We start from the raw sequence: 14,703 nt of genomic DNA, 5'->3' as shown, positions 1-14,703 counted from the left end.
TGCTGCCCAGCCTGGCAGATGAAGCTGTGGATGTGTGATCTGAGATGGTTTTTGGGGTGGGCAGAGCCTGGGACCTCACCCCTCCTTGAAGAACCCCCCTGAAGGCACAGGGAGATGTGAAATCCTCCATTTTCACACCCAACTGGAGCTCATTTCCTTATTAATTTTATTCAGATCCTGTCACAAACAACTTTAAAATCACTCAGGTTTGGAGTTTGCTTTGGCATTTTACTCTGGGCTAATAAACTTACTCAATTTCTGTTTTGATTTCTAGTTTTGTCCAAAAATTAATGTCACTCCCTCCTGGATGGACGTGCAGAGAATTCCTGCAGGGAACTGGGGTAGTGTGGAATTCCCAGCTGGAATTCTGCTGGGAACAGCAGAAAACAGCTCCAGAAATTAATTCACACTCGAGGGGAGAAATTATTTACTCACCAGAACCTCTGCAAAACAACACACCCGGAATGGGAGGGTTTTGTTTGTTTTTCAGACCTGTTTTTCACCAGCTTTCAAATGCAGAGTTTAATTACGTTTCAAATTGGATGAGTGCAATTAGCGCTGCCCTGGGTGCCAGCTCCACCTTCCTCACAGAGCAACATTTGGTGCCACCCAGGCTGGTGAATTTGGGATTCTGATCCATGCCCTGGGAGCCGGGATTTGCCAGGATTAATCGCGATAAACCCCATGCATGAAGCGTTTCTTTTCCATCTAAACCCCCTTTCTGTCATTCCAGACCCATCCCCTCTTGGCCTGGCACTCCCTGCCCTTGCCCAAAGTCCCTCTCCAAGCCACAGCCAATCGAAACGCCCACAATCCTGCATTTCTTTACCCAAATATAAATTTTAATATAATTTCCATGCCCGAGTCACCCCCCATTCCCGCCCGAAATCCCGGGAAGTTGCCGGGATGTGCAGCAATTTTCACAACAAATTAAATGTGAAGCTGGATATTGGAGATTAATTCAAATTTTGGAGGTTAGAGGCTGTGTGGTGTCAGGAGAAGCTGCACCCGACTCTTCATTGCATTTATCACAGCTCGATTTGTCCCTGCTGGAAATTCCTGCATGGAAAGGATGCAAAAAAACCGGGATGGAGCACTCAGCAAAAGATAGGAATTAACTCCAAATGAAGAGGCTTTGTACAAAGACTGGGCTCGGACTTCAGAGGAATAAAGGACTTCAAAGTTGCCAAGACTTCTCGCTAATGGCCCAAATATGCAAAGTTTTGGCTCCCCGAGGTTGAGCGGAGATCTCCGCGCCCGCATCCCCCAGGTAAAAACTTCAATCGAAGTTGATGACTCAAGAGAACTCAAAGGACTTCACCTAATTCGAGGTAAACACCTTCAAAAACTTTATTTTATTAAACTTTTCTATCATTTATATTAAAAAAAAAATTAAGCCAAATCTTCATCTCCTTAAAATGTTTTAACTCCTCCAATTTTCTCCACAAGAAGATTCTCTTCTTTTTTAGAGTCTGTTCTATGAAAGGAGAAAAGGAGAGTCTTTCTCCTCCCTGTCCTCAAACTCTCCACAACCCAACAGCCATAATCTTTTCCAATATGCTACAAGATCCATTCCTTCTAGTAGAGATCCCTCCCAAGGAAAATTCGCTTCCTTTTCATTGGTAAAACTGAGATAACCCAGGAACGCTTCTTCCTCCTCATCCTCCCCTCCAGGCACAGAAACTTCTGCTCGTGGAGGGGAGATCCCATTTTGGGAACGGCCTCATTAACAACCTGGCAGGGATTCCAGCTCCCTAATTAACCCCCGGAGTTCATCCAAGAGGTTGGGAGCCCTTGGATGGGGAACCAGGACACACCAACCCCGGCTCGTGGAGTTTGGCACTCCCCACACTCAATTAACGCCTTTGGAGCTCCCGGGACAGGTGAGGCACCAAAGAGTTGACAAATTACTGCGTGAATTGAAATTTGTAGCGTTGTGTTGGCTCCGGAGCCCTGGGTGTGATGGAACAAAGGGTTGAAATGAACGCCGGGTCCCAGAGATGAAAGAAGCTTTGAGGGAAGTTTTTCATCTCATGCCAGGCTGGAACATAAACCATGAGCAGTTTAACTCCTGGGGACAACTCAACCTGCTGCAGACATTGTTTGTATAACTGGTTTATTGGAATGCCCCAAACCGTCCTAACAAGAGAATTTCTTCCCTTTTTTTTTCCTCAAAATGGACTGGTTTAGTGCCTTCGGTGGCTGTTGTAAATCTAAATCAGATCCTGGAGGTGCTAGGAGTTCTCCACACTCCAGGCTGAACATTCCCCACATTCCCAACCTTCCTAATGCCCCCAGACTATTGATGATCTACTCAGTGATAAATTTCACCTAAAAAAATGAAACTGAAAAGGTTTCAAATAAGAACAGGAGGGTAGGGAAAAAAACAGCAGAAGACTCAGGAGATTATGATAAAAGCATCATTTTATTAATCCCCACGAGAGGATTAAAGCCCTGCAAAGCACCGAGGGTAGGTGTGGGGAGAAAGGCTCAGCTCAGGGGGACGTGCTCCCAAGGCAGAGCTCTTCTTCCAGCACACCCTGGGAACCACGTCCCGCCTACTTCCTAAATTTAAAACTTTACACCGGGTAGTACCAAATACACCGAGAAACAGAGCTACAAACAGGACCAGAAACACCCAGCAGTAAAACAGGAGCAGTGGCCTCATTCCAGGGCCTGATGGACTCCATTCAGGCGGAGCTGTGGGGATCTGACCCCGCTTTGGACACCGTGAGCTCAGTCCTGCTCCAGGGACGGGTCGGGGTTCAGCATTCCTGGTCTTCTCCTCCCTCCTTAGCAGGGCCCGTAGAAGCCGCTGCGGGAGGCGTTGTAGCGCCGGTAGGGCCGGCTGTAGCCACTGCCCAGCCCTGGGTAGCCAAAGCCCCCAAAGCTCCCAAAGCCCAAGGAGCTGCCCGAGTTGATGGGAACACCCTCGGCGCTCAGAACGCTCCCGACGGCCGCGGACGCCGAGGATCCCACGGTGGTGTTCTGGGGGAAGGAGCTGAGGATGGGCCCGGGCAGGGTGACCACCACGGGGGACGGCTGGATGACCACGGTGGAGTCCTGGCACTGCCGCACACAGGGCTCGTTGCAGCTGTTGGCCAGCGGCGTGGGGCCGCAGGACGTGGGCGGACATCGCTCGTAGCAGGACATGGCTCAGGATGAGGTCTGGAATACAGGAGCACACCTGAGGGCAAGGCAGGAGCTGTGTCACACCTGCGTTTACTCAGCTCGGTTCATTTACTCAGTTCAGTTATCGGGACAGCGACTTTCCAAGGAGCCTTTTAGGAACTGAGCCAGGAGCTGAGGAGGAAACCAAACTCTTAAATAAAGAGAGACAGAGGCTGAAATGTCCTCTGGGCTGTCAGTGATCCGGACAAGAACTGGCAGCAGAACAAAAGAAACAAACCTGTGTCTTTAATTTAATTGTAGGATTTTGATTGCATGTCTGGAGAGACCCAGCTCTGCGCACCCAGAGCGTTGGGGGAGCAGCAATTAGGAGTGAAACCCAACCACAAATGTACCTGTGGAGAGAGGTCCACGGGCAGCTGGAAAAATGAAAGGGAGGATTCGTTTCAAGGCTCCAGCTTTGCCTACAAAGAGGTACAAATTTCAATGACAAATTTCAACCTCATTAAGCAGCCTTGAAGAAGAGGTCTTTGGAATTTTTCCCAGGCAACTCATCCATGGATGTGAGAAAAAGCAGGAATTCCATGGGTTCTATCTGCACCACAGCAGTAAAACCAAAATTCTCTGATTTCTAGGGGGTGATCAGCTCTGCTCTGGTTTTTCCCCTTCTTTCCCTTCCACCCCACAATCCCTGATCCCACTTCCCAACATTCCAGGAGATGTCTTTGCACTCTGGAATGAAATTTCCACACTTGGCAACCCAGCTGACATTCCAGGATAGAAAAGACCCTCCAAGATATAAAATGCTGCTGAAATATAACTGAGCTCCTAGACTTCCTATTTTAATAAATAGTTGGAGTTTAAAAGGACCTTTAAAGATCCCAGAGTTCCAACCCCTTGCAGAGTTATTCCACCCATGTATTTTGTGAATCTTTATTAGTTCTAATATTTTCTACGTCATTTAACACGTCTGAAATCCCGCATTTGAATAAATTTCTATCACCAGTGCAAGGATCTCTATAGCCAAGTCAGGACTCCAGAAATTCCATGAGTCCAACAGCAACCCCCAAATTTTTAAATAGAAAAAATCCCCCCCCCCAAAAAAAAAAAAAAATCCAGCAAGCAGCAGAACACTGTGGGGAAAAAAATCAGATTATTAAAAGGCAAGAACTCAGCAAACAGAGAAAGAGAAGTGGATTTGAACTAACCTTGCTCACAAAAGAGGAAAGAGAAGTGGTAGGAAGGAGTTGGGCTGAGTTGGTTTTTATACCTCAGCCCTGATGGCCTGGGGACCACAGACAGCCTTTGTACCTGGAATTAATTCCCAACGAGTATGTCCTGAATGTCAAATGTTCCACCTGATTAAATGTTCTTTTCCTCACTGCTTATTTACTTTGTTTTTATTTCCTCCTTATCTTCTGACAGACAGATTCTGTCCCGCAGGTTTCTCTCATCTCGGGAATTAGGGACCAAATTTATTCCAGGGCCACCTCTCAGTCACAACAAAATCCAGACTCCGGCGTATGTTTGACTTTAGTCATAAAGAAAAATACCAAGAATGTCTATAATACATAATTCATCATTCCAGGGTGTTCTTTTATTAAGGGTATGAGTGTAAATCCTTAATAAATTCCTGTCTCCAGCGATGCTCGCCAGGCTCTGCCTCCCGCCGGGCGTCGGAACAATCTCAGTTCTGGGTTTGGGCAAGGCCCTGCCTCAAGAGCACGTCCAGCCCTGAAACCCCACAGAACCCAGGCAGGAAGTGCAGGAATTGTGGAATTCAGAGACAAATTACCACTTTATCACCTTGAACTCAGGTGGTTTTATGGCATGAAATCTGGGTAACGCAGTTTGAGGCTCAGCTGGAAGAACAAGGGGACGTTTAATCCTCATTTATCAGTTCTTTCACAAAGGGGACCTCTCAACCCTTCCTGTTCCACCTCAGATCACAAAAAAACCAGTCAGAATCATGGAATCGTGGAATGGTTTGGGTGGGAAGGGAACTCAAAGCTCATCCTGTGCCAATCCATGTGCAGGGACAACTCCCATGATCCCAGGTTGCTCCAAGCCTCGTCCAACCTGTCCTGGGACACTTCCAGAGGTGGGGAATCCATGGAACCACCTGTGCCAGGGGCTCAACACCCCCACAGGGAAGAATTCCTTCCCAAACCCAACTAAATTTCCCCTCTTTCAGTTTTACCCCTTTCCCCCCTTGTCCTGTCACTCCTGGCCCTTTGGAAATTCACTCCTCATATTTCTTGTTGGCTCCTTCAGGTCCTGGAAGGCCGCAATGAGGTCACCCCAAAGCTTCTCCAAGCTTGGAAAGGTCCTCAGAGGTTTTTTTTTGGAGATGTGAACATTTTAATTGACAATTGTTTGTAAGTGGGTCAGACTGGGAATGGCACACAAAGAGTTTTGGCTCCTCATGGATTTGATCTTGGATCCCAAGGTGGCCACAAGTGAACAAATTGCTGAGGAGCTGGAAAAAAATTTGTCTTTATTAGACTGTGCTTGAAGTCATTTCATGTTGACATTATTAAAGTCAGTCTAAAAGTACCAGAAATTAAAAGTACCCATAAATTGGGAAGATGAAAGAATTTTTTAATGAGTGGATGATGCTTCTCACGCAATGCCAGCCCAAACCTTGACTGGGAAACAAAAGCAGTGCAATTCCTTTATCAGGAAAAGGTTCCACTTGCAAAAATATCTGTGGGAACTAATTAATGCAAAAAAAAAAAAAAAAAAAGATGCTTCAAAAACCTCATAAAGTCAAAAATATCTAGAGAGTTATCGCACCCATTTTTCCACCTGAACATCCAAGGGGGACACGGCTTCCAAACCACATTCACATTCTTCAGATATTCTCTCTCCAGTGATTTCAGTCATTGCAGGTGATGGATCAGACCCTTAAAGGTACAAATTCTGCTTGAAATTAAACCGAGCATCTCCATTTAATAAAAACTTCAACATCCTGTGCAACCCCCCTGCCGCGCTGGGCTGGGAATGTTCTGGAACATGGCTTTTTTCCTTTTTTTCCCTTTAGGCCAGCAAGGGGAATTTTCAGGGTTTATTTCCCCTTACCCAGACTCTGCACTCTCCCAAATTCCCCTTCCCCACCCCTCGTGCTCCGTGTCCACTTGCATTGCAGTATTAATAGATAAAATAGATTAAATAGAATAAATAGATTAAATAGATCAAATAGATTAAATAGCTCAAATAGATTAAATAGATTAAATAGATTAAATAGATTAAATGGTCTGTGGGTGGTAGATACAGAATACATTTTCAGATCCCTTACATATGTTTCAATGAAAACAGATTTAAACTGACTTTTAAGCCCCATATTTTTTAATGGGTACTGCCTTAATTTAACCCCATAATAAAATCATGATCCCACAGAAACCTTACATGTGACATTTTTATCAGCACGTGCTGTATCTGGAGTGTCACTTAAGTTGACCACAAGGATTTGGTTTTATATTTTACAAAACTAGAAACAAGAGTCTGATCATAAATGCAACTGTGGCGGTTCTGCCGCGCGGAACGCCACCACCCTTGGGTTCCTCGTGGGTCCCAGGGAACAACTCATCCCACCAGCCCCTCCAATCATTTGTTTGGACAATTTGCCCATGGAAAGCTCTTTTCCAGCCCAAGCTCCTCTCAGTCTGGGACATTTTCATTCCCCAGCTTTCATTTTTTTGGTGTTGCTGCCGCGCGCCGCTGGCGGAAAGGGGCCCCAGCAGAGTTCCTCTGCTCCCCGTGACCAGGGAATGGCTGGAGCAGTGCCAGGGAGGTTTGGGCTGGATTTTTCTGGAAAATTCTTTCCCCCGAGGGTGCTGGGCACTGCCCAGGCTCCCCAGGGAATGGGCACGGCCCCAGGGCTGCTCCGGGAGCGTTTGGGCAGCGCTCCCAGGGATGTTTTGGGATTTTGAGGTGACTGTGCAGGACCAGGAGCTGGACTGGATGACTCCTGAGGATCCCTTCCAATGAGGATATTTTAGGATTCTGTCCCATCTTTTTACTGAACTCTTCTCCTCCCAAATTTGTAAATTTGCAAGTCAATAGTTTTTAATAAACTTTAAACAAAGCATAAAATGTTTGAATAGAAAACCCCACCTCTCTTGCCTGTTCTGTGGACATTTGGACTGGCTCCACACTTGGATGTCAGGAACCTTCCCTCGAGCTCCTCAAATATTTATGTCTCAGCTCCAGGATGATTTAATTTTCAAATTAATTTTATTTCATGGCTTTATTTTTCTTGGATCTGTTTTGGTTGCCCCAATGGCAAGTGTTCCTTCTGCCATATTAATATTCATTCAGATTCTCAAGAGTTTCAAAGATGCCAAATAGGGGACAAGATCTAAAATCTGTCAAGCTTAAACAGCACAATTGTACTTTTAAATACAGGGGTGGGATAAACAAATTGGGGGAAAACATCCCAGAAAGAGAAATATATTTGAGAACCTGTTCAGTGCTTCTCAAGAGTGTAAAAAACAATGAAATTATTTTTATCAGATGAGTTGTGGTGACTTTTGGATACACATTTTCCTCTGTGAAATCCTTGCATAGATTTTCACATAATTCTGCCCCAAGGGGAGGTAAAAAGGAGAGAAAAACCACAATGAAACTCAAAATCAGATGCAACATCAGTTTAATGATTAACAGTCAAGTAGCATTCAGCAAAAACAAAGGGAAAATATATATTTATGAAGGGAAAAGAAACTATTCCAACTGAGAGACAGAAAGCAAGACTCCACCTTTCATTAATTCCTCAATAAAAGCCCTCCACTGACTGCTGGCAATCACAGCATCAAACCACCGTGAAATGCAAAATCAGAGACAAGGAAACTCTTCAAAAGCGGGATGTTCCAGGCTGAAACAGGCTGGCCACGAGACCAGACAGCACCTCCCTCCTTCCCTCCTTGGCAGGAGGGCTGCAGGGACCCCGAGGCCTCTGGAAACGCTGGCCAGCAGCTCCAGGGGACACTTGGCCTGGGGAGGCACTCGCTGGACGCGCGGCCCCGCTCTAGCAGGGCAGGCACCTGCGGCCGCAGTAGCGACCACCGAGGCCAGAGATCCCCGAGAGCCCAAAGCCCCCCGAGTTGATGGGCACTCCCTCCTCACTCAGGATGCTGCCCACGGCGGCGGAGGTGGAGGATCCCACGGCGGTGTTCTGGGGGAAGGAGCTGAGGATGGGCCCGGGCAGGGTGACCACCACGGGGGACGGCTGGATGACCACGCGGGAGTCCTGGCACTGCCGCACACAGGGCTCGTTGCAGCTGTTGGCCAGCGGGGTGGGGCCGCAGGGCCGGCACAGGTCGTAGCAGGACATGGCTGGGGCTGGAGCAGCTCCTGGAGAAGGCAGGGAAAGCACCCACAATGTGTGAGGCACACAGGGAGATGCTGCTCGCAGGAGGAAACACAGCCTGGGCAGAAGGGACAGCCTGGAGAGGGAGCAAGGGAGGAACCCAACAGCCCTGAGCCCAAAGAGTGCCCTGCAAAGAAATCCCAACATCTCCCACCTCTCCCCAGCAAAAAACAACCACAGAAACCTGGTGAGAGCAGGATCCAGGAGAAAGACTCTCAGAGAGCACTATGGAGAGGCAAAGATTCCATTGAAGGCCAAGGCAGAAGAGACAGAGAGAAGGAGAAGAGGGAGGCAAAGGTCCTTGCAGCTCACCTGTGTCACCAGGGAGGAGAAGGCAGGAGAGGTGGATGAGGGATCCTCACTTGCTCTGCCTTTTATACTCTCCCACACAGCCCCGGGCCCACAGCACATGGAACGTGTTTACCAAGCTCATATTTTATGCAAAACATCCCCATTAGAGAAATGGGGACACTGCAATGCTGCTTTTTCATTTCCCTGTGCAGGACATGCCCAGTCAGCCTCCCAGGCTCCTTTCAAGTGCCAGGATTAGAGGCCAAAATGTGTCTGGGGGCAGTGCCACGTCAGCAGGGCCGGGTGATGCAGCTGGTGTTGGGGACTGTCCAATATCCCAAATAATTCCAGCCCTGACCTCCAGGGCAGGACTTTAAAGTGTTCCCTGATGATGGGGCAGGGCTTCTCAGGGCCCTGAGGTTCCAGCCTGGCCATTCCCCTGCAAGGGTCAGCTCTGTCCCTCACCTCTGTCCCTCTCCAGGCTGTGGGGATCGGTCCCAGGTGGGACTCGATGTTCTGGGAGAGCTTTTCCAATTCCAGGAATCCCTTCAGATGAGGGACCAGCCCCAGTCCAGCCCCGTGGTGCCAATGTCCAGCAGGGGACATGGGGCTGCCTCTGCAGTTGAAGTCCTGCCCTAGAGGCCCAGGTGCTGGCACCAGGTGGTCAGTGGGATACTTCTCAGCCCTGGCTGCATCACCTGGCCCTGCTGACAAATCATTTTCCCTGGAAATATCTTGGTCTCTAATCCTGGCACTTGAAAGGAGCCTGGGAGGTTGACTGGGCACGTCCTGCACAGGGAAATGAAAAGGCTGTGTTGCAGGGCAAAAATAAAAACACTAATTTTTGTAATTGGGATGTTTTGCATGTGAGATGAGCTTGGTAAACACATTCCCTGTGCAAAGACTGTCCCTGGGCCTGGGGCTGTGTGGGACAGTATAAAAGGCAGAGCAAGTGCAGCATCCCTCATCCACTTCTGCCTTCTCCTCCTTGGTGACACAGGTGAGTGCTTTCCTCTGTTTCCATTTCTTTTCCTCTGTCTCTTCCGTCTCCCACTGGGGCTTTGCCTCAGTGTTGTTTTGTTGGGACAGCTGGTGATCGTCTCCACTCTCTGTGCCACAATGGAGGGAGGTGGGAGAAGATCTTGTCTGTGTTTTTAGGGCCCTCTTGGGGACTGCAATTCCTTGTCCTTTCTATCTCCTGGCTGTCTCTTCTGCCCAGACTCTGCTCTTTCTCCTGTGAGCAGAATCTCCCTGTGTGCCTCACACATTGTGGGTGCTTTCCCTGCCTCCTCCAGGTGCTGCTCCAGCCCCAGCCATGTCCTGCTACGACCTGTGCCGGCCCTGCGGCCCCACCCCGCTGGCCAACAGCTGCAACGAGCCCTGTGTGCGGCAGTGCCAGGACTCCCGCGTGGTCATCCAGCCGTCCCCCGTGGTGGTCACCCTGCCCGGGCCCATCCTCAGCTCCTTCCCCCAGAACACCGCCGTGGGATCCTCCACCTCCGCCGCCGTGGGCAGCATCCTCAGCGAGTCTGGGGTCCCCATCAACTCGGGGGGCTTCGGGCTCTCGGGGATCTCTGGCCTCGGTGGTCGCTACTGCGGCCGCAGGTGCCTGCCCTGCTAGAGCGGGGCCGCGCGTCCAGCGAGTGCCTCCCCAGGCCAAGTGTCCCCTGGAGCTGCTGGCCAGCGTTTCCAGAGGCCTCGGGGTCCCTGCAGCCCTCCTGCCAAGGGGGGAGGCAAACGTGGCCACCTGAGGCTTCTGCTTGTCCTGCTTTCCTCTGCGCCTCCCCGGGCCCTGCCGTGCCCGGCTCTGCTGGCCCAGGGGCTCAGCCCCAGCCCAGCCCAGCAGCGGGGTCCTGCTGCTCCCGCTGGCCCCGTGCCCGGGCCAGGCAGACGTGTGTCCCACTGCTGGCCAGGCCTGCCTGCCCACCCCTGCTTTCTTTCTGTCTTCACACTCAATAAAGTTCACTCTGCATTGGAACTGGAGTCTCTTGGAGTTCCTTCTGTTTTGGGATTCCCAGATAAAGCTGCTCCATGGGGAGGTCACAAAATCACAGTTTTTGGGGTTGGAATACACTTCCAGAGGTCACCTGGCCCAACCCTTGCTCAGGTGGGACAGCCTTGAGGGAGTTGCTTTAGATGCCAATGGCTTCTTAACCTATCCAAGGATGGACAGCCCATAATAACCTCCCTGGTCCATGTGTTCCATCACTCAGTAGAAAACGTTTCTTGAGACACCTTCCATGGCTCATGTCCTGTGGGAGAGGTTTTACAGAGTCTTCTGTGAGCCAGAGGGAAGTTTGAGAAGAGGATCCACATTTACCCTTGAAAGAATTTCCTACCAAGATCCTTGACACAGAAACTAGAAAGAAAAAAAGAGAAATAAGAGAAACCTGCAACTGCCTGTTCCAAAGAGCAATTTTTTTGTCTTTCCTGACCAATGAGTAAGACCTATGAGCTTTGTAAGAATGTACAAAAAGCATTCATGCTATATTAAACCAGGTTTGAAGCCTTCTGAAAATGGAGTGTTTCTTTGTGTTGTAACCATCTCAACTACAACGTCCTTCATGCAACAGAATCCCAAGGAGTTGTCACCCTCCACTTCTGCCACCACAACATCCCCTGTGCCCTCCTGTCCCTCCTGGAGGGCTCAGGGCTGCAGGCACAGCTCAGGAGGCCACAGGGACATGTTGGGCACAGGGAGAACATTGCTGGAGTGTTGAGTTGTTGTGTGGGTGGTGATGCAGAGGAGGACAAGGTGTTCCTGCTTCCTCCTCTACTCCCTGACATTCAGGGAATCACGGAATTGTGGAATATCCAGATTTGGAAGGGACCCCGAAATCATCAAATCCAACTCCTGGCCCTGCACTGACACCCCAAAATCCCACCCTGTGCCTGAGAACATTGTCCAAACACAAGAAGTGACCCTCACTCCATCTGGAGCAGAAGAATGGAGGGGTCAGAGATCATTCCAGGGAATGGAGGGGTCTGAGAACATTCCAGGGATGGAGAGCAGGGAATGGAGGGGTCAGAGACCATTCCAGGGAATGGAGGGGTCAGAGACCATTCCAGGGATGGAGGGCAGGGAATGGAGGGCTCAGAGACCATTCCAGGGAATGGAGGGGTCAGAGACCATTCCAGGGAATGGAGGGCTCAGAGACCATTCCAGGGCAGCCCCTGAATGTTCCAGACCAGACATCAGGACGAGGCCAGGCCAGGCGGACCCTGCATGTCTGAGTGTGCTGACAGGATGGAAGAGGAGCCCGTGATCTTGCTGTCTGCTTGCCTCCAGTGTTTTCCTGATGACATTCCCAGACCGTGAGTCCTTCTGATGTGTTTTGATGTCTCGTTGGAGAGCTCTGCAGGCTCTTTCCACTGCCTGCTAGTGATTTTTAGTGTAGGCTCCCAGAAGGGTTTTGGAGATTTGGGGGTGGAGAAGGAGCAGTGGGAAAGGCCCAGCATGGACACTTGGTGCTGGGTAGAGCTGGTGAAAGCAGAGTTAGGGTGTGTTGGAGAGGACTTTCTGCTTTTCAAACATCCTCTTGTTGACTTGAGGATGCTGGGGGCTCTCTGCGAAGGCATGGAAGGGCAAAGAGCACGTGGATTTGTCTGGATGTGAAATCCCTGATTCTTCAGAGTGTCCAAGTGACAGGGAAGTTTACACCCACCTCTGCTGGACTCGAGTATTTGGTTACCCAGCGGATGAGGTGACTCCTGTCCCAGAAAACACATTTTAAAGTGTGACTTGTTATTTTAGGGATGCCAGAAAAAATGCCCTGACCATTCTGGGAGTCCAAAAGTGAGGCCCTGGAGGGCAAAGGGCCTGGAGTCCCCTGGTGAAATAGGACAGTCCCCAACACCAGCTGCATCACCCGGCCCTGCTGACGTGGCACTGCCCCCAGACACGTTTTGGCCTCTAATCCTGGCACTTGAAAGGAGCCTGGGAGGCTGACTGGGCATGTCCTGCACAGGGAAATGAAAAAGCAGCATTGCAGTGTCCCCATTTCTCTAATGGGGATGTTTTGCATTCAGGATGAGCTTGGTAAACACGTTCCCTGTGCTGAGGGTGCCCGTGGGCTCGGGGCTGTGTGGGAGAGTATAAAAGGCAGAGCAAGTGAGGATCCCTCATCCACCTCTCCTGCCTTCTCCTCCTCGGTGACACAGGTGAGCTGCAAGGGCCTTTGCCTCCCTCTTCTCCTTCTCTTTGTCTTTGCCTTCATCTCTGGCCTTGCTGCTGTGAAGCTCCTGTTGAGAACTTTGCTCCCAGATCCTGCTCCCAGCCTCTGCTCACTGCGAGGAGCTGGGAGAAGCTCTTGGGTTCTTTGCAGGAAGCCGAGGGGATGGGGCTCCTGATCCTTTCATCCTCCCTGTTCCTGTCCCTTCCCTCAGCCTCTGCTCCTTCTCCTGCTGAGGCCGTGCCTCAAGTTCTGCCTGTGCCTTCTCCAGGAGCTGCTCCAGCCCCAGCCATGTCCTGCTACGACCTGTGCCGGCCCTGCGGCCCCACCCCGCTGGCCAACAGCTGCAACGAGCCCTGTGTGCGGCAGTGCCAGGACTCGCGGGTCATCATCGAGCCGTCCCCCGTGGTGGTCACCCTGCCCGGGCCCATCCTCAGCTCCTTCCCCCAGAACACCGCCGTGGGATCCTCCACCTCCGCCGCCGTGGGCAGCATCCTCAGCGAGTCTGGGGTCCCCATCAACTCGGGGGGCTTTGGGCTCTCGGGGATCTCTGGCCTCGGTGGTCGCTACTGCGGCCGCAGGTGCCTGCCCTGCTAGAGCGGGGCCGCGCGTCCAGCGAGTGCCTCCCCAGGCCAAGTGTCCCCTGGAGCTGCTGGCCAGCGTTTCCAGAGGCCTCGGGGTCCCTGCAGCCCTCCTGCCAAGGGGGGAGGCAAACGTGGCCACCTGAGGCTTCTGCTTGTCCTGCTTTCCTCTGCTCCTCCCCGGGCCCTGCCGTGCCCGGCTCTGCTGGCCCAGGGGCTCAGCCCCAGCCCAGCCCAGCAGCGGGGTCCTGCTGCTCCCGCTGGCCCCGTGCCCGGGCCAGGCAGACGTGTGTCCCACTGCTGGCCAGGCCTGCCTGCCCACCCCTGCTTTCTTTCTGTCTTCACACTCAATAAAGTTCACTCTGCATTGGAACTGGAGTCTCCTGGAGTTCCTGCCCTGCTGGGATGTGCAGCTCAGCTGCTCCATGGTGGGGGGTGATGCCCTGGGGAGGTTTGGGTGGTTAAAGGCCAGGGATGGACCTTACACACACCTGGGCAAGGTGAGAACCTCCAAGGCCACAATCTCTGGAAGTGCCATGGGGCAGTGGAGGGCGTGTGGCCTTGTGTGAATGTGCACAGGGTGACCAGGAGGTGCCCCAGGGGACATCTGAGCCAGGCTGAGGTTGGACAACTTCCAGCTGATGAGTCAAGCCGCTGAGCCGATGTTCCTGCGCCAGTTTCACCCACCTGCCCAAGCCATGGTTGTGTTTTACCACCTACCCCTGGACCTTTGCCTTCTTCCTTCCTCAAGCACTCCTCCCAAGCCCTCGAACCAGAGGGAGTCCCAAACAAGTTGAAGGGACATGTGCCCAACTGCCAAAGTCAACGTGATGCCCAATTTTTGTTTTCCTGCATTCTGTGGAGTGTTTCTCCCCAGGCAATGGGGCATGCCTGGCCCTGCAGCCCCCTGCTGACAGTCAAAGGCTGCTCCTCTGCCCTATTTTGGGCTTCAGTGTGTGAAATAAAGCCATCCTGCCAAGTTCCTCTGTCTCTTTATCTGCTGTGGAAATGCCCTCCCGTCCCTGCACGAGCCAGGAGGGGACATTGGAGCAACAGGGTCAAAATGGAACCAGGGAAGGGAGGCAACACCCCCAGGACACCCCAAGAGAGTGGGGTTGGTGGGGACACCCAGGGCTTCATGGACACCCTCGGTGGGGAGGGC

The 14,703-nt window shown here is 51.3% G+C and overlaps 4 protein-coding genes across 8 annotated transcripts; 2 read left to right on the top strand and 2 right to left on the bottom strand.

Moving 5' to 3' along the window:
- Positions 1-2,406: 2,406 nt before the first annotated feature.
- LOC132340232 (feather keratin 4-like) lies at positions 2,407-4,488 on the bottom strand. Of its 5 annotated transcripts, none has more exons than XM_059871099.1 (3): positions 4,338-4,441; positions 3,525-3,593; positions 2,407-3,187 (listed from the first exon to the last, which is right to left on the bottom strand). In XM_059871099.1, the coding sequence occupies exon 3, from the start codon at positions 3,151-3,153 to the stop codon at positions 2,794-2,796; it is 360 nt and encodes a 119-aa protein (XP_059727082.1). In that variant the 5' UTR covers positions 3,154-3,187; positions 3,525-3,593; positions 4,338-4,441; the 3' UTR covers positions 2,407-2,793. The 5 variants fall into 5 exon arrangements, with proteins under 5 accessions (XP_059727082.1, XP_059727079.1, XP_059727078.1 ...); XM_059871096.1 differs by having other exon boundaries at positions 2,407-3,168; positions 4,338-4,440; XM_059871095.1 differs by lacking the exon at positions 3,525-3,593 and having other exon boundaries at positions 2,407-3,168; positions 4,338-4,488.
- Positions 4,489-7,763: 3,275 nt separating this feature from the next.
- LOC132340240 (feather keratin 1) lies at positions 7,764-8,952 on the bottom strand. Its single transcript, XM_059871108.1, has 2 exons — positions 8,810-8,952; positions 7,764-8,481 (listed from the first exon to the last, which is right to left on the bottom strand). The coding sequence occupies exon 2, from the start codon at positions 8,459-8,461 to the stop codon at positions 8,156-8,158; it is 306 nt and encodes a 101-aa protein (XP_059727091.1). The 5' UTR covers positions 8,462-8,481; positions 8,810-8,952; the 3' UTR covers positions 7,764-8,155.
- A 778-nt stretch (positions 8,953-9,730) lies between these two features.
- LOC132340241 (feather keratin 1-like) lies at positions 9,731-10,766 on the top strand. Its single transcript, XM_059871110.1, has 2 exons — positions 9,731-9,788; positions 10,084-10,766. The coding sequence occupies exon 2, from the start codon at positions 10,104-10,106 to the stop codon at positions 10,407-10,409; it is 306 nt and encodes a 101-aa protein (XP_059727093.1). The 5' UTR covers positions 9,731-9,788; positions 10,084-10,103; the 3' UTR covers positions 10,410-10,766.
- A 2,064-nt stretch (positions 10,767-12,830) lies between these two features.
- Positions 12,831-13,914, top strand: LOC132340242 (feather beta keratin-like). The gene is made up of 2 exons (XM_059871111.1): positions 12,831-12,949; positions 13,232-13,914. Exon 2 carries the CDS (start codon positions 13,252-13,254, stop codon positions 13,555-13,557), a length of 306 nt encoding a protein of 101 aa, XP_059727094.1. The 5' UTR covers positions 12,831-12,949; positions 13,232-13,251; the 3' UTR covers positions 13,558-13,914.
- The last annotated feature ends 789 nt before the right edge of the window (positions 13,915-14,703 follow it).

This window comes from Haemorhous mexicanus, chromosome 31 (assembly GCF_027477595.1).
Source record: "Haemorhous mexicanus isolate bHaeMex1 chromosome 31, bHaeMex1.pri, whole genome shotgun sequence".
Classification (NCBI taxonomy): domain Eukaryota; kingdom Metazoa; phylum Chordata; class Aves; order Passeriformes; family Fringillidae; genus Haemorhous; species Haemorhous mexicanus.
The sequence above is the reverse complement of the archived record's forward strand: the minus strand, read 5'-3'. Positions and strand labels throughout refer to the sequence as shown.